Raw genomic sequence first — 18,335 nt, 5'->3', positions numbered from 1 at the left:
GTTACCTGCAAGGAAACAAGTGCCGTCATCATTGCTTTGCACAAAAAGGGCTTCACAGGCAAGGATATTGCTACCAGTAAGATTGCACCTACATCAAACATTTATCGGATCAAGAACTTCAAGTAGAGCAGTTCAATTGTTGTGAAGAAGGCTTCAGGGCACCCAAGAAAGTCCAGCAAGCACCAGGACCGTCTCCTAAAGTTGATTCCGCTGCGGTATCGGGGGACCACCAGTACAGAGCTTGCTCAGGAATGGCAGCAGGCAGGTGTGAGTGCATCTGCACGCACAGTGAGGTGAAGACTTTTGGAGGGTGGCCTGCTGTCAAGAAGGGCAGCAAAGAAGCCACTTCTCTCCAGGAAAAACATCTGGGACAGACTGATATTCTGCAAAAGGTACAGGGATCGGATTGCTGAGAACTGGGGTAAAGTAATTTTCTCTGAATCCCCTTTCCGATTGTTTGGGGCAACCCGGAAAAAAGCTTGTCCGTAGAAGACAAGGTGAGAGCTACCATCAGTTCTGTGTCATGCCAACAGTAAAGCATCCTGAGACCATTCATGTGTGGGGTTGCTTCTCAGCCAAGGGAGTGGGCTCACTCACAATTTTGCCTCAGAACACAGCCATGAATAAAGAATGGTACAAACACATCCTTCGAGAGCAGCTTCTCCCAACCATCCAGGAACAGTTTGGTGATGAACAATGTCTTTTCCAGCATGATGGAGCACTTTGCCATAAGGCAAAAGTGATAACTAAGTGGCTCGGGAACAAAACATTGATATTTTGGGTCCATGGCCAGGAAACTCCCCAGACCTTAATCCCATTGAAAACTTGTGATCAATCCTGAAGAGGCGGGTGGACAAACAAAAACCCACCAATTCGGACAAACTCCAAGCATTGATTATGCAAGAATGGGCTGCCATCAGTCAGGATGTGGCCAAGAAGTTAATTGACAGCATGCCAGGGTGGTTTGCAGAGGTCTTGAAAAAGAATATTGAATATTGACTCTTTGCACCAACTTCATGGAATTGTCAATAAAATCCTTTGACACTTATGAAATGCTTGTAATTATACTTCAGTATTCAATAGTAACATCTAACAAAAATACCTAAAAACCCTGAAGCAGCAAACTTTGGAAATTAATATTTGTCATTCTCAAAACTTTAGGGCCACGACTGTACATGCACGTACATACATATGCGTACATAAACATTCATACATACACATATACATACACATACCTATATAGATATACATACTTTTTTAGAATATACCTTTATTATTCCCTGCAAACCCCACCACCCTTCCCCCAATTGGAGAAAACTAATAAACAATAACACTTAGTCTGTAAAATGTGTATAAGATGTTTGAACTAAAGCCTATCTATTTTACAATAGTTATTTTTTGTTTATTTTTAGTCCTTCCTCTATTTCTGATGTCCATCCAGTTGATTTCTATTTGTAACTGCTATTTCACAACATTTCTGAACCTATGTACATTTTACAGACCTCGTATGTTTTACATCTTGTTATTAGTCCCAACCTTCAGCTCCATTCAACCCCTCCTATCTCTTAACACCATCCATTTTGGATTTCAATTTGACATATATTTTTTTAAATGTGATGTTTCACAAAAGTACTGAACCTTTCTATTCTCATAGCTTCTACAGATTGTCATTTAACATTTTTGCTAAAATAATTATGATATTATTTATTGATTGATTGACTATGGCTTTTCAAATCACCCAGTATTGCTATCTGCAGCGTTAGTTCTAGGCGAATTTTGCCATGCTTCAGCCATTCCTGGAACATTCTATTGGTTGTAATTGAAATAGAAAAATGTGACGTTTTGAATCCGGCGTTGTTTTGTGTGTCCATTCATTGACCATGTGCCATGGAATGGGTACAACACAAATCTCTTCCCAACTATTTTGCAATTTATACAGCTGTCAGTTTTTTGGTCCTTAAATGAAATTGGTTTTATTTGCCACACTTTTCTTTAACCATTTGTTAGCTAGTCAGCTAATGGTTGTATTGTCTGTTTAAGGAAAAGCATGGATTACAGATTCCCGTGGACTAACTTCAGGATGAGGAACCAACTAACATCCAGTTGTAAAATCCTGAACAGTTCATCTTTTAACGCGACAATCAGCTGTTGAATAATACCAAATTGTACTTCCCGCCTCTGTTTGGGTAAAAAGCTGAGTAATGGGGCTGGAGATGTGTAGCCACTCTCATATTCATAGACAGAGCTATAGATGCGAGGATTGACCATCCATGATTTCCAAATGGAAGTTTTAACGTTTTGAGGCTTTACATTGTTTACAAACAGAGTAAAACAGACATCATTTGGTTTCTCATGGGGTACTAATTTCATGAGGCATTTATAATGCATATTACTCAAGGGGTACATATAATTCATTTATACGTCCCAAAATGGATGTAGGAGCTGCAGATTGCCCTTTTACTCTGCAGCCTCCTCTTTCCCCACTGTCAAGACTTCAATTATGGCTTGTATGGCTCTTACTGTGATGCTTCAGTTGTCTCAACAGTGAGCTCTGGAGTACATTCTTCCTTCTCGCTCTCCTTGAAGAGTGGGGGAGGGGAAATTAGTCTCCTTATTTTAATGGCTTCCTCTTACACTATTAGCCCGTTCTGCAACCAGCGACATATGAAGGCATTATCACAAAGGGCAAATGTTATCCTCAGTGGACCGATCCCATTTTGCACGGAGACTTCTGCCTTTCACTGATATTTGTTTTAGTTTCTCTCTGTTGCCATTGCTCATATGAAACAGACACTCTCCTCAAACCTCACAGCGATCCATGTATTTTACCTTCTGATCTTGAACCTGTATTACATTACATTCAGGCCTCCATCACTTTCCTTCCAAAGTAGATGCTAGAATCAAGTCATTTTTGGTTGCAAAATGGCTGTCAGGGTATCAAATTAAGGAGGAAGTAAGAGGTGTACCTTAATTCACTCTGGCTGTATGTGATCAATAGCTGGATAATTGGCTCAAGAAATTAATATGCTTGTTCTGTGTCCAGTTTATTGCAAGCTTGGGTCTATTGTGCACTTACAAAGGCTATAACAGCTCTGTGGCATGATAAACTGTAAGGGTGGAAAATCTCTGGGTCTCTGATGTATCGTGGTCTTTGTAAGCATTATTCAGAATAAACACTTGTTTCAAACAGAATTTGTTTAAGAAACGTAACACACACTGAACGTTGCTCTCTCACTGTCTCCTCAGCTCCTTTTACAAGAGTGACGATGATGACGGTCCCATCAAGCGCTGTCCCAAGTGTAAGGTGTACATCGAGAGAGACGAGGGCTGTGCCCAGATGATGTGCAAGAACTGCAAACATGCCTTCTGCTGGTACTGCCTGGAGTCACTGGACGTGAGTAGAGAACCCTGTATCTCCCTCCTCTCTCACACACACACATGCCTTTCTGCTGGTACTGCCTGGAGTCACTGGACGTGAGTAGAGAACCCTGTATCTCCCTCCTCTCTCACACACACACATGCCTTTCTGCTGGTACTGCCTGGAGTCACTGGACGTGAGTAGAGAACCCTGTATCCCCCTCCTCTCTCACACACACACATGCCTTCTGCTGGTACTGCCTGGAGTCACTGGACGTGAGTAGAGAACCCTGTCTCCCCCTCCTCTCTCACACACATGCCTTCTGCTGGAACTGCCTGGAGTCACTGGACGTGAGTAGAGAACCCTGTATCTCCCTCCTCTCTCACACACACACATGCCTTCTGCTGGTACTGCCTGGAGTCACTGGACGTGAGTAGAGAACCCTGTATCTCCCTCCTCTCTCACACACACACATGCCTTCTGCTGGTACTGCCTGGAGTCACTGGACGTGAGTAGAGAACCCTGTATCTCCCTCCTCTCTCACACACACACATGCCTTCTGCTGGTACTGCCTGGAGTCACTGGACGTGAGTAGAGAACCCTGTATCTCCCTCCTCTCTCACACACACACATGCCTTTCTGCTGGTACTTTCTAGAGTTCCTGGACTTGAGTAGAAAGTTGTCTCAATGTTTGCCTGAAACACCTCTGCTCGCATGCTGCTACAACATGCTGATGTTACTATAGAATAATACACACGTATCTTTGCCAAGGATTTTTAAATTCGCTGTGACAGAGAATGTTGCACCTGACTGCTATACAGCAGTCTGAAATCTGCATAGAATTCACTCCGTCTGGTGTTAGCAGTGATTCAATGTGTTACATGGGGAATGATGGCACTACAGGAGGAGTGATAAGGCTGCAGGCCAATGTCTTTCCAAATCCATGACGTTTGATACAAGGCAATGGAACTGAAACAACAGTTTTATTTATTTATTTGTTATCTGTGCTTGTACGAAGCTAGGAAGCTTTGTGTCTAAGTAAATCCTCATTTCAGACCACAGGCAATTTAGACTGCACTGGTCATTTAAAAGCAATTTTCTCTCAGCAGCTACCTCTGAGTACTAATGATGGATCATTATTCTCTCTCTGTGTGTGTGTGTGTGTGTGTGTGTGTGTGTGTGTGTGTGTGTGTGTCAGGATGACTTCCTCCTGATCCACTTTGACAAAGGACCCTGTCGAAACAAACTAGGCCACTCCAGGTCGTCTGTCATCTGGCACAGAACACAGGTGAGTTACAGTATGTTAGCACACTCACTGTTCTCCTTCATAGCTTTTTGTCTCTCGCTCTCTTTCACACACTGGACTTCGTGTTCAACATGAATACACATGGACGGTGCTATGTAAAAACACTAGTCGGTAGGAGTGCATAGGTTGGTTCATGTGCTCTAGATGTTGGCCCATTGTTGGTGAGAACATGTCTGACATTGCTATCTTCTAGGTCATTTCCTTTGTATGTGTACATTTACTAGTCAATGGGTAATAGTAAAGCTTTTAGTTTGGCACAAATGTGACCGGCTGCTCAATATCTTGCGTTACGACATGCATAACCATGTTGTAACCGACTGTCTCCCTAGTGGCGCAGTGATCTGAGGCACTGCATCTCAGTGCTTGAGGCGTCACCACAGACACCCTGGTTCGAACCCAGCCTGTATCAGAACCCGCCGTGATCGGGTGTCCCATAGGGCGGTGCACAATCGGCCCAGAGTCGGCCGGGTTTGACCGGTGTAGGCCATCATTGTAAATAAGAATTTGTTCTTAACTGACCTGTCTAGTTAAAGGTTCAAACATAACACTTGGAAGTCCATGCGTCCTTTAGAATTGTTATTTTAATATTAATTTAATGCAACAACAAAACAATTTCATCTTACATCACCAAGTCATTTTTCAGCTATAAGTACAGTAACTTCAAACACATATCTATTCATAGACGAGCACGTTTCCCGTGTTTTAATAGTGTTGTGACTGCTAGCTTGTGTACTGCACCTCCTGTACGCAGCCCGTACAACCTCGCTGCTTCCTGCGCAGCCCGTACAACCTCACTGCTTCCTGCGCAGCCCGTACAACCTCGCTGCTTCCTGCGCAGCCCGTACAACCTCGCTGCTTCCTGCGCAGCCCGTACAACCTCGCTGCTTCCTGCGCAGCCCGTACAACCTCGCTGCTTACCTGCGCAGCCCGTACAACCTCGCGGCTTCCTGCGCAGCCCGTACAACCTCGCTGCTTCCTGCGCAGCCCGTACAACCTCGCTGCTTCCTGCGCAGCCCGTACAACCTCGCTGCTTCCTGCGCAGTACAACCTCGCTGCTTCCTGCGCAGCCCGTACAACCTCGCTGCTTCGCAGCGCAACCTCGCTGCTTCCTGCGCACAACCTCGCTGCTTCCTGCGCAGCCCGTACAACCTCGCTGCTTCCTGCGCAGCCCGTACAACCTCGCTGCTTCCTGCGCAGCCCGTACAACCTCGCTGCTTCCTGCGCAGCCCGTACAACCTCGCTGCTACCTGCGCAGCCCGTACAACCTCGCGGCTTCCTGCGCAGCCCAGCTTCCTGCGCAGCCCAACCTCGCTGCTTCCTGCGCAGCCCGTACAACCTCGCTGCTTCCTGCGCAGCCCGTACAACCTCGCTGCTTCCTGCGCAGCCCGTACAACCTCGCTGCTTCCTGCGCAGCCCGTACAACCTCGCTGCTTCCTGCGCAGCCCGTACAACCTCGCTGCTTCCTGCGCAGCCCGTACAACCTCGCTGCTTCCAAGGACCTTGTCGCTCTCTCGAACTCCTCATGAATACCTAACACATGGCCCTTATTCACAAAAGGGGTGCTGATTTTGGGATCTAAAAGGCAAAACTGATCATAGATCAGCACTTTTTATGAATAAAGGCCCTGATCTGATAGGGCAAATCCTGCCTTGATGAAAGCTCAGCCTCTGTCTGACTTCAGATCAGTTATTGGATTGTGTCCATTAGGGATGCCATAAGAGGAATGAAGGTCACCTCTCCAGGCTCACTGTTCTCAGACCAGGTATATTCTATACGATAGCATTGTCAGGGTTTGTTCATATGGGCACACAGGATATCATGTTAATACAGGTATACCGGCACAACTAAAGGTTAATGTGGTGCTCGTCTGGGGAATTCATGTAAATATTAATACCTCCACAAGAGGAACTGAAACACCCAATAGTGGATCTCAACTGTGATATTTATCCATGCTTGGTGGTCTTTAATTAAAATGTTTTGTCAAAGGATATTATGTTAAACCATCTAGCTGACTGTCAAAATGGTCCGTTTGCAGTTTATTTTTAGATAACTATCTCCCTCTCTGCCGTCTTGTCCTTCACAGACCTACCCTGAGGTGATCCCCAAAATGACTCTTGCTCTGAAACTGGCAGAATTGCATTATGTTATTCTAAGGAGGTCTTCCCTGTAAATGCATGTTTTGAATGCCTTTTTGTTGCTGAGGAGATGTTGGGCTGGAATCAGATGCCACCATGTGGTGGGATAGGTGAATTGCACAACAAAGATTGAAAATAAAAGGGATGCCCAGCACTCACACAGGGGTTTATGTTCAATAAGGCCAAACGAGAAAATGATTTGAGAAGAAAAGTGGAAATGGCTTGGAGTCTAATTATCATGTTAAGCGATTTCGCAGATGCTAGTCCTCTTCAAAGTGGTTTCTCTATAGTGTGGCATGTGTTGTCCTTTTGATATGTTTGCTATTTATCTAAACAAACAGTGTCTTATCTGCTGGTGCTTCGGTCTTGTTGCAGTCTCTCACCCTCTTATGTTCTCTCCTCCCCTCCCCCTCTCTCTCCCTCTTTACTTTCTCTCCTCCACCTCTCTCTCCCTCCTCTCTACTTTCTCTCTCTCTCCACCTCTCTCTCCCTCCTCTATACTTTCTCCCTCTCTCCCCCTCTCTCTCCCTCCTCTCCCCCTCTCTCCCTCCTCTCTACTTTCTCCCTCTCTCCCCCTCTCTCTCCCTCCTCTCCCCCTCCTCTCCCCCTCTCCCCCTCCTCTCCCCCTCCCTCTCCCCCTCCTCTCCCCCTCTCTCCCTCCCCTCTCCCCTCTCTCCCTCCTCTCCCCCTCTCTCTCCCTCCTCTCTCCCTCTCTCCCTCTCTCCCTCCTCTCCCTCTCTCTCCCTCTCTCTCCCTCCCTCCTCCTCCCTCTCCTCCCTCTCTCTCCCTCCTCTCCTCCTCTCTCCCTCCTCTCCTCCTCTCTCCCTCCTCTCCTCCTCTCTCCCTCCTCTCCTCCTCTCTCCTTCCTCTCCTCCCCCTGTCTCTCCTTCCTCTCCTCCCCCTCTCTCCCTCCTCTCTCCCTCCTCTACTCCCCCTCCTCTCCTCCCCCTCTCCCCTCCTCTCCTCCCCCTCTCTCTCTCTACTTTCTTGCTCTCCATTCTTGCTCTCACTCTCTCCAGGTGGTGGGGATCTTCGCTGGCTTTGGCCTGCTCCTGCTGGTGGCCTCTCCCTTCCTCCTCCTGGCCACACCATTCATCCTCTGCTGCAAGTGCAAGTGCAGCAAAGGAGATGATGACCCCTTTCCCACCTAAACCTCACCCCACCAACACAGGCGGGTGAAGAGTCCCCCCCCCCTCCCCCGCCTTGGACCATTTTTTTCTTTTTCCCCTATTGCCTCCCTCCAACCTTGGAGTGCTGCTTTATTTAATGTGACTTGGGCCTAGCCACTTCCCAATCCATCTCACTCCAGTGTCATGGTGGGAGTGGAGAAGGAGGTGGTGACCCCATGTAGACGAGGTCAAAGGTCACGGGTCAGACTTTGAGGAGGACAATGATGCCCCTCTGTGTGGATTTGGGGGCTTGTGTAAGTATACTGTAGCAGGGCCACTCTGAGGCCTCTGCTGTGCTTCAGGCAGTACAAGACAAGAGGAGGGTGTTTTATCAAGATGAAGGATAAACACATTAGGATGTCAGGGTTGGGCTCAATTCTAATTGAAGGCAGTCCTTTTAAGAATTAAACAAAAATTAAATAATTGATCAAATTGCATTTATTTTAAATTACTTCTCAATAAACTTAACTGTAAACTTTTTATTTCACAAGTTTTTACATTTCAGAATTTACATTTCAAATCACTTCCATGAATTGACTGCCTTCAATTGGAGTTGAGCCTCCCTGTTCTAGATCCTCTCCTCGGGACATTTTCATGCAGGAACAGCTTGAATCTGAGGACCTTTCACTTGAACTCACTTAAATCAAGTTTTGTTCATTTGTCAAACACAAAGCTCCCTCCCCCCACTCTCTGTGTAGCTGTCAACATACAGGAAGTAGCACTGGAGTTACGTGATGGCCCACGTTTTGTGTTCACTCTGTTTGCACATGAGACTCCCGTTTGTCACTAAGGACCGGGGCGGGAGTTGGGACGTTTTCTCTCTCACTCCCCTGTACAGCACCTTCTCTTGTTGATGTCAGTGTTTTTGTAATCTTTCGCTCTGTTCCAACTATCAGCAAGAAAGTATTAATTTTACAAACTGGATTTGAACCCTTATGTGTCTACAGGTATTTGTGGACGGTGTCCCAAACTCACTCTCACATCACAATAAGATAATCATGGGCCTGTATTCACACAGTCTAAGAGTAGGACTGTGAATCCTAGGTTAGCACTCTTACTCTGAAACACTTTGTGAATACAGGCCCTGAACCTTAGTGTCGTCATCCACACAGACGGAAACGAACCATTTGGAATCAACAGAAGCGAATTCTGTTGTCAAATGGAATACCTGAATATAGATGTCCTGCCGTTTTAATTCAGAGTTCCTCTGAACCCAGATAATCATATTGCTTAGCCAAATAGAACAAATGGTTTTAAATAAATTAGAAAAAAAAGCCAAAAAGCCACCTTTAGTTTCCTGAAGAAAAAAATTGTCTTGCAATTGTCCAGTTCCGTCCTTGTGAAAGCACACTTAAATAATGAATTTGTTTAATGCATCACAATCAGTCATTAAAACCTGTGCATTGTCAGGTAGAACATAAGAGATGAATTCATGTCTCTCTGATACAAAGATGTCTCTTCATATCATCCATATCACATTGATGTTGGTCATATATATCCAACTACTGTAAAGAACAATAATCCTATACAAATGTTTTTTGTTGTGTGAACTAGTGGAAAACTTGCATATGTTAGTGGTATGGTTGTCAATGTTTTCATTGGGAGAAAGTCGAGAGCTCACTCTCTCTACATGCAGCTAACCTTTGCAGGGCTATCAAAATGTCAAGAACTTCACTAGACTGTTTTGGACACATCCGAAAGCTGCTCTACACATCACTGTATCTATGCAAGTTTGTGCGTTTCCAATCTTACTAGGTCTTGCTAATAGTGTGGTCATATCAAGTGGTCCAGTATGTTATACCAGATTCCCTGTGCCATCTCTTCATACGGTAGTGTTTTACAATAGGGGGGTTGACTTGCATCAGATGTAACATGGGTTTGATTTGACCTATCTGGGAAGCCATACATTAGTTAATCACCGTCATTTGTCCTCATGTTGTTCCATTAGACTGTGGTGAGGATGCATGTAGCTACACCGTTTCTCACTCAAACACATTTAAAAGGGCAATCTGCTGCATCCATTTTTTGACTTTTAAATTCATAATATATAGCCATTGATTTATGAAGAATATAACGGTCTCATGAGCTTAGTTCAACTGTATAAACCCATTAGAAACCAAACTATAAGCTTATTTTACTCATTTGTAAACACTAATAATTCTATAGCCTCAAAATGGTTAACTATAATTTTGATATTTAATGGATAGTCAGTCCTTGCATCCATAGCTGTTTTATGAATTTCTACATCTACTGTTTACCAAAACAGTGGCAGGGTGCCCATTCTTTTTATTGCTTGAACTGAAGATTGACCCTGAACTCAAGAGATGAGTCATTATGATTCCGTCCATCACTTAGCTACTTTGGAACACATACAGAATACTGAGAAACTCTTCAAAGAAGTCCCTGATTTTTAATGTTGCTCTCCTCGTAGCATTCAAATAGGGGCTATGGCAGTTAATGGAACCATCATCAGCAATCACCTTACCTCATGGTAGCCATTCCTTTATAAACAAAGATGATGTTAGCCTAAATGTTTGAATACCTCGCCTGTAGCCTCATTTTCTTCTAACCCTTAATGCATCAAAGCCTGTTTCAACTGAACATGTGGATCACTGAGCTGACCATGTCTTTGTATGACAATTGTGCCAAGAAGGTCTCTCGTGTGGCAATGGTGAAATTGAATGGTGTAAAGTGAATAGTTTGAAGCGTCTAAGAATTTTTCAAATAAAATCTTGGATCTTGTTTCCGTATGGTGTGGATGTTATGTTGGAGGTTGAGCCTTGGAATCTGCTGGTATGACATGTACTATTGTTTTGGTTTTCAAGATGTAGTATGTTCATTAAATGCTGTAGTTTTTCTGGAATTGTTGAGTTTTTTGAATGGGTTTGGAGATCAGAAGAAATGGAGACGCTATTTCCAGATTTCCTCAACTCGGAGACTTGGAAGGATGGCATTGAAGGACTATAGGAAATGTAACACTCAACTTGTTTCCACTTCTCTTATCATCCATTTGGTATAGTTGGGATGTTGAGCTGAGAAGAAATCCTGAATATTTGTCCTCTTGACTCAACTGATTTAGGTTGCTGGCTTTTCATATGGTTACACAGTATCTACCAATCAAACTCCAAGGACTCGTTCAGTCATTGGTGTCATTCAGCATTATGCAGTAAAGGGCCAAAAAGATGTACATTTAGACGCCGTTCACCTTGAGGTGATGCCATGCATGTTGCACAATTATTTTCTAAGATTTGATACTTCTATTGCTATGTCCACATTTCTACTGAGATGTATGTAGGTTGTCCAAACAATTCCATTGCTGTTGTTTTTAAAATGCATGTTTTACTCTACCACTACTATGCGTTTTAAGAACCCATACTATGCCTCTTCATTTTAGGGACTGAAAACAAGTACTTAAATTTCTGTCATGACATACTCTATCCTGGCTTTTGAAGTTTGCCTTTTACACTTAAGACACTGTACGTAGGTTGCCTTTGTGTTATACTTGTTCTGTTGGCTTTGATGCAGTTGATCATACATTTAATTACTTTCAACTATTTTCAACTTTTCAAAAGATGTAGCCTTTTAAATTGGCATGTGTGAATAAACCAACATTGTACTTCTCCCATGTATCTACAGTTTCACTGACACTGTGACATGGAATAAATGTGGTTGTTTTTTGTGACTCCTGTCTCCTTTGGACATAAATGCGTCAAACATATTCACATTCATGTCTGATTCACAGTATGGTCATCCAGAATGGTACCGCGCTGGTCCTTTTCAGCAACAATGGGGGCTGTGTAAGCAGACCAGTACAACTTCACTTGGTTTGGCCGTATGATGTAAATAACGGAATACGTTGAGCACAAAGTTGAAAGTGGTATTTTCAACCAAAAAGTTGTATTTTCAACGTCTTTTGCTCATAGGGAAGTTCTCACTAGTCCTCATCGGTCCCAGGAACATGACTGGTGTAAGTGCGCCCACTGGTGTTGAAAGATGGATGGTACGTTTGTCTTCGTCAAACACAATAGGATATTTTCATTCCAGTCGGCTCTCAGGTCATGTTAAATATCACTGACAAGAGATGTGCAAATGAATTTAACAATCTCCGTCAGTGTGGTCTTATTTGAAGGTAGACCTATCCAGTAAACCTTGGCTCTTCCAGTGGTACACGTTACTTATTGTATGGATCTTATGTTCCTTCTAGGAGAAACACAAAATCATACACATATGCATTGAGACATTCAATCAAATCTATTCATAGTGTTGCTGCTGACCCCCCCACCCCCCCTGCCAGTTCTTGGCTTTGCACTGTGACAGGTTCTCAGAATAAGCCAAGTGTACCTATAATCCGAATAGTCAACATTAAATTCCTGGCACCAGCTCATAAATATAAGTTGTACCATTCATATCAATTAAGTATGTTTGTATGGTACCATTTGCAATGTTTTGGTCTCGAGGTATTGTATAGCTTTTGGGTTAAATGCATATAGAGTTGAATGTATGGAGGCCGTAGAAACTATAGAGTACAGTGGTTTGCGAAAGTATTTACCCCATCTTTAAATCATACCACAGATTCTCAATTGGATTGAGGTCTGGGCTTTGACTAGGCCATTCCAAGACATTTAAATGTTTCCTTTTAAACCACTCGAGTGTTGCTTTAGCAGTATGCTTAGGGTCATTGTCCTGCTGGAAGGTGAACCGCCGTCCCAGTCTCAAATCTCTGGAAGACAAACAGGTTTCCCTCAAGAATTTCCCTGTATTTAGCGCCATCCATTTCTTCAATTCTGAACAGTTTCCCTGCCAATAGAAACTCATTCCCACAGCATGATGCTACCACCACCATGCTTCACTGTGAGAATGGTGTCTCAGGGTGATGAGGTATTGGAGTTGCACCATACATAACCCTTTCCTTGATGGCCAAAAAGCAGAATTTGTCTCATCTGACCAGAGTACCTTCTTCCATTTCTTTGGGGAGTCTCCAACATGCCTTTTGGCGAACCCCAAACGTGTTGGCTTATTTGTTTTCTGTCCTCTCGTCCGTTAAGCTCAGCTCTATGGAGTGTACGGCTTAAAGTGGTCCTATGGACAGATACTCCAATCTCCGCTGTGGAGCTTTGCAGTTCCTTCAGGGTTATCTTTGGTCTCTTTGTTGCCTCTGATGCCCTTGTCTGGTCCTTGAGTTTTGGTGGGCGCCCCTATCTTGGCAGGTTTGTTGTGGTGCCATATTCTTTAAATGTTTTATAATGGAGTTAATGGTGCTCTGTGGGATGTTCAAACTTTTTTTATAAGGATATTTTTTTATAACCCGACCCTGATATGTACTTCTCCACAACTTTGTCCCTGACCTGTTTGGAGAGCTCATTGGTTTTCATGGTGCCGCTTGCTTGGTGGTACCCGTTGCGTATATTTGTACGTGTATATATGTGTGTGTGTGTGTGTGTGTGTGTATAAAGGGTACACTAAAATAACACATCCTAGATCTGAATGAATTAAATATTCTTATTAAATTACCCTTTCTTTACATAGTTGAATGTGCTGACAACAAAATCACACAAATTATCAATGGAAATCAAATTTATCAACCCATGGAGGTCTGGATTTGGAGTCACACTCAAAATTGAAGTGGACAACCACACTACAGGCTGATCCAACTTTGATGTAATGTCCTTAAAACAAGTAAAAATGAGGCTCAGTAGTGTGTGTGGCCTCCACGTGCCTGTATGACCTCCCTACAACGCCTGGGCATGCTCCTGATGAGGTGGCGGATGGTCTCCTGAGGGATCTCCTCCCAGACCTGGACTAAAGCATCCGCCAATTCCTGGACAGTCTTTGGTGCAACGTGGCGTTGGTGGATGGAGCGAGACATGATGTCCCATATGTGCTCAATTGGATTCAGGTCTGGGGAACGGACGGGCCAGTCCATAGCATCAATGCATTCCTCTTGCAGGAACTGCTGACACACTCCAGCCACATGAGGTCTAGCATTGTTTTGCATTAGGAGGAACCCAGGGCCAACCGCACCAGCATATGGTCTCACAAGGGGTCTGAGAGGATCTCATCTCGGTACCTAATGGCAGTCAGGCTACCTCTGGCGAGCACATGGAGGGCTGTGCGGCCCCCCAAAGAAATGCCACACCATGACCCACCGCCAAACCGGTCATGCTGGAGGATGTTGCAGGCAGCAGAACGTTCTCCACGGCGTCTCCAGACGTATGCTCAGTGTGAACCTGCTTTCATCTGTGAAGAGCACAGGGCGCCAGTGGCGAATTTGCCAATCTTGGTGTTCTCTGGCAAATGCCAAACGTCCTGCACGGTGTTGGGCTGTAAGCACAACCCCCACCTGTGGACGTCGGGCCCTCATACCACCCTCATGGAGTCTGTTTCTGACCGTTTGAGCAGACACATGCACATTTGTGGCCTGCTGGAGGTCATTTTGCAGGGCTCTGGCAGTGCTCCTCCTTGCACAAAGGCGAAGGTAACGGTCCTGCTGCTGGCTTGTTGCCCTCCTACGGCCTCCTCCACGTCCCCTGATGTACTGGCCTGTCTCCTGGTAGCGCCTCCATGCTCTGGACACTACGGTAACCTTCTTGCCACAGCTCGCATTGATGTGTCATCCTGGATGAGCTGCACTACCTGAGCCACTTGTGTGGGTTGTAGACTCCGTCTCATGCTACCACTAGAGTGAAAGCACCACCAGCATTCAAAAGTGACCAAAACATCAGCCAGGAAGCATAGGAACTGAGAAGTGGTCTGTGTTCACCACCTGCAGAACCACTCCTTTATTGGGGGTGTCTTGCTAATTGCCTATAATTTCCACCTGTTGTCTATTCCATTTGCACAACAGCATGTGAAATTTATTGTCAATCAGTGTTGCTTCCTAAGTGGACAGTTTGATTTCACAGAAGTGTGATTGACTTGGAGTTACATTGTGTTCTTTAAGTGTTCCCTTTTATTTTTTTGAGCAGTGTATATGATGTTCTCCCCACTGTATATAGACACAAGTATTTGATACACTGCCAATTTTACAAGTTTTCCTACTTACAAAGCATGTAGAGGTCTGTAATTTTTATCATAGGTACACTTTTTAAGTAAATCATTTGCATTTTATTGCATGACATAAGTATTTTATCACCTACCAACCAGTAAGAATGTCGGCTCTCAGACATGTTAGTTTTTCTTTAAGAAGCCCTCCTGTTCTCCACTCATTACCTGTATTAACTGCACCTGTTTTAACTTGTTACCTGTATAAAAGACATCTGTCCACACACTCAATCAAACAGACTCCAACCTCTCCACAATGGCCAAGACCAGAGAGCTGTGTAAGGACATCAGGCTAAAATTGTAGACCTGCACAAGGCTGGGATGGGCTACAGGACAATAGGTAAGCAGCTTGGTGAGAAGGCAACAACTGTTGGCGCAATTATTAGAAAATGGAGGAAGTTCAAGATGACGGTCAATCACCCTCGGTCTGGGGCTCCGTGCAAGATCTCACCTCGTGGGGCATCAATGATCATGAGGAAGGTGAGGGATCAGCCCAGAACTACACGTCAGGACCTGGTCAATGACCTTAAGAGAGCTGGGACCACAGTCTCAAAGAAAACCATTAGTAACACACTACACCGTCATGGATTAAAATCCTGCAGCACATGCAAGGTCCCCCTGCAGTAGATGGTATAGAGTACAGTATATACATATGAGATGAGTAATGTTGGGTATGAAAACATTATATGAAGTGGCTTTGTTTTAAAGTGGCCAGTGATACATTACATCAAGATTGTAAGATGTAGTAGAGGGTATAGCGTACTGTATATACATATGAAATTAGTAATGTAGGGTAAGTAAACATTATATAATATAAAGTAGCTAGTGATAAATTGATTACATCAATTTTTCCATTATTAAAGTGGCTGGAGTTGAGTCAGTATGTTGGATGATATCGGGGTGAACAGGTAGTGGCTCGGGTGGTTGTTGTCCTTGATCTTTTTGGCCTTCCTGTGACATCGGGTGGTGTAGGTGTCCTGAAGGGCATGTAGTTTGCACCCGGTGATTCGTTGTGCAGACCTCACTACCCTCTGGAGAGCCTTCCGGTTATGGGCGGAGCAGCTGCCGTACCGGGCGGTGATACAGCCAGACAGGATGCTCTCAATTGTGCATCTATGTGTTTTTGGTGACATGCCAAATTTCTTAAGCCTCCTGAGGTTGAAGAGGCGCTGCTGCGCCTTCTTCACCACGCTGTCTGTGTGGGTGGACCATTTCAGTTTGTCCGTGATGTGTACGCCGAAAAACTTTACTCTCCACCATCTCCACTACTGTCCCGTCAATGTAGATAGGGGGCTGCTCCCTATGCTGTTTCCTGAAGTCCACGATCATCTCCTTTGTTTTATTGACATTGAGTGTGAGGTTATTTTCCTGACACCACACTTCGAGGGCCCTCACCTCCTCCCTGTAGGCTGTCTTGTCATTGTTGGTAATTAAGCCTACCACTGCAGTGTCGTCTGCAAACTTGATTGAGTTGGAGGCGTGCATGGTCACGCAGTCGTGGGTGAACAAGGAGTACAGGAGAGGGCTGAGAACGCACCCTTGTGGGGACCCAGTTTTGAGGATCAGTGGGGTGGAGATGTTGTTACCTACCCTCACCACCTGGGGGCGGCCCATCAGGAAGTCCAGGACCCAGTTTCACAGGGCGGGGTCGAGACCCAGGGTCTCGAGCTTAATGACGAGTTTGGAGGGCACTATGGTGTTTAAATGCTGGGCTGTAATCGATGAACAGCATTCTTACATAGGTATTCCTCTTGTCCAGATGGGTTAGGGCAGTGTGATGGTGATTGTGTCTTCTGTGGACCTATTGGGGCGGTAAGCAAATTGGAGTGGGTGTCAGGTAGGGTGGAGGTGATATGGTCCTTGACTAGTCTCTCAAAGCATGATGACAGAAGTGAGTGCTACAGGGCGGTAGTCATTTAGCTCAGTTACCTTAGCTTTCTTGGGAACAGGAACAATGGTGGCCCTCTTGAAGCATGTGGAGACAGCAGACTGGGATAAGGATTGATTGAATATGTCTGTAAATACACCAGCCAGCTGGTCTGAGGATGCGGCCGGGGATGCCGTCTGGGCCTGCAGACTTGCGAGGGTTAACATGTTTAAATGTTTTACTCATGTTGGCTACAGTGAAGGAGATCCTGCAGGTTTTTTTTAACGGGCCAGGTCAGTTGCACTGTATTGTCCTCAAAGCGAGCAAAAAAATGTTGTTTAGTTTGTCTGGGAGCAAGGCATCGTGATCCGCAACGGGGCTGGTTTTTCTTTTGTAGTCCGTCAGTGACTGTAGACCCTGCCACATACCTCTCATGTCAGAGCCGTTGAATTGCGACTCCACTTTGTCTCTGTACTGACACTTAGCTTGTTTGATTGCCTTGAGGAGGGAATAGCTACACTGTTTGTATTCGGTCATGTTTCCGGCCACCTTGCCCTGATTAAAAGCAGTGGTTTGCAAGTTCAGTTTTGCGCGAATGCTGCCATCAATCCATGGTTTCTGGTTTGGGAATGTCTTAATAGACGCTGTGGGTACAACATCACCGATGCACCTCTTGAAACTCTGGGGGCAGTATTTCATTTTTGGATGAAAAACGTTCCCGTTTTAAACAAGATATTTTGTCACGAAAAGATACTCGACTATGCATATAATTGACAGCTTTGGAAAGAAAACACTCTGACGTTTCCAAAACTGCAAAGATATTATCTGTGAGTGCCACAGAACTGATGCTGCAGGCGAAACCAAGATGAAATTTCAAACAGGAAATGCCCCAGATTTTGGAGGCACTGTGTTCCAATGTCTCCTTATATGGCTGTGATTGCGCAAGGAATGAGCCTACACTTTCTGTCGTTTCCCCAAGGTGTCTGCAGCATTGTGACGTATTTGTTGGCATATCATTGGAAGATTGACCATAAGAGATTACATTTACCAGGTGTCCGCCTGGTGTCCTCCGTCAAAATTATTGCGTGATCTCCAGCTGCATGCACGTTTCCATTTGGTTCAGAGGAGAAAGGCAACTACCACGAATGATTTATCATCGAATAGATATGTGAAAAACACCTTGAGGATTGACTCTAAACAACGTTTGCCATGTTTCTGTCAATATTATGGAGTTAATTTGGAAAAAAGTTTGGCGTTGTAATGACTGAATTTTCAGGGTTTTTTCTTAGCCAAACGTGATGAACAAAACGGAGCGATTTCTCCTACACAAATAATATTTTTGGAAAAACTGAACATTTGCTATCTGAGAGTCTCCTCATTGAAAACATCCAAAGTTCTTTAAAGGTAAATGATTTTATTTGAATGCTTTTCTTGTTTTTGTGAAAATGTTGCCTGCTGA

At 44.6% G+C, this 18,335-nt stretch overlaps 1 protein-coding gene across 3 annotated transcripts in view; it reads left to right on the top strand.

The window, feature by feature from the left end:
- The window catches only part of LOC135508409 (probable E3 ubiquitin-protein ligase RNF144A-A), a 73,328-nt gene extending 61,678 nt beyond the window's left edge, over positions 1–11,650 (top strand). For all 3 annotated transcript variants that reach the window (XM_064928569.1, XM_064928571.1, XM_064928570.1), the window contains 3 exons: positions 3,247–3,394; positions 4,557–4,646; positions 7,819–11,650. In XM_064928569.1, the coding sequence (XP_064784641.1) occupies positions 3,247–3,394; positions 4,557–4,646; positions 7,819–7,950 (370 nt within the window). In that variant the 3' untranslated portion in view covers positions 7,951–11,650. The remainder of the gene's footprint in view (positions 1–3,246; positions 3,395–4,556; positions 4,647–7,818) is intronic.
- Positions 11,651–18,335: the final 6,685 nt, after the last annotated feature.

Source organism: Oncorhynchus masou, chromosome 21 (assembly GCF_036934945.1).
Source record: "Oncorhynchus masou masou isolate Uvic2021 chromosome 21, UVic_Omas_1.1, whole genome shotgun sequence".
In the NCBI taxonomy this organism is placed as follows: domain Eukaryota; kingdom Metazoa; phylum Chordata; class Actinopteri; order Salmoniformes; family Salmonidae; genus Oncorhynchus; species Oncorhynchus masou.
This window is presented reverse-complemented; position numbering and strand designations above follow the sequence as displayed.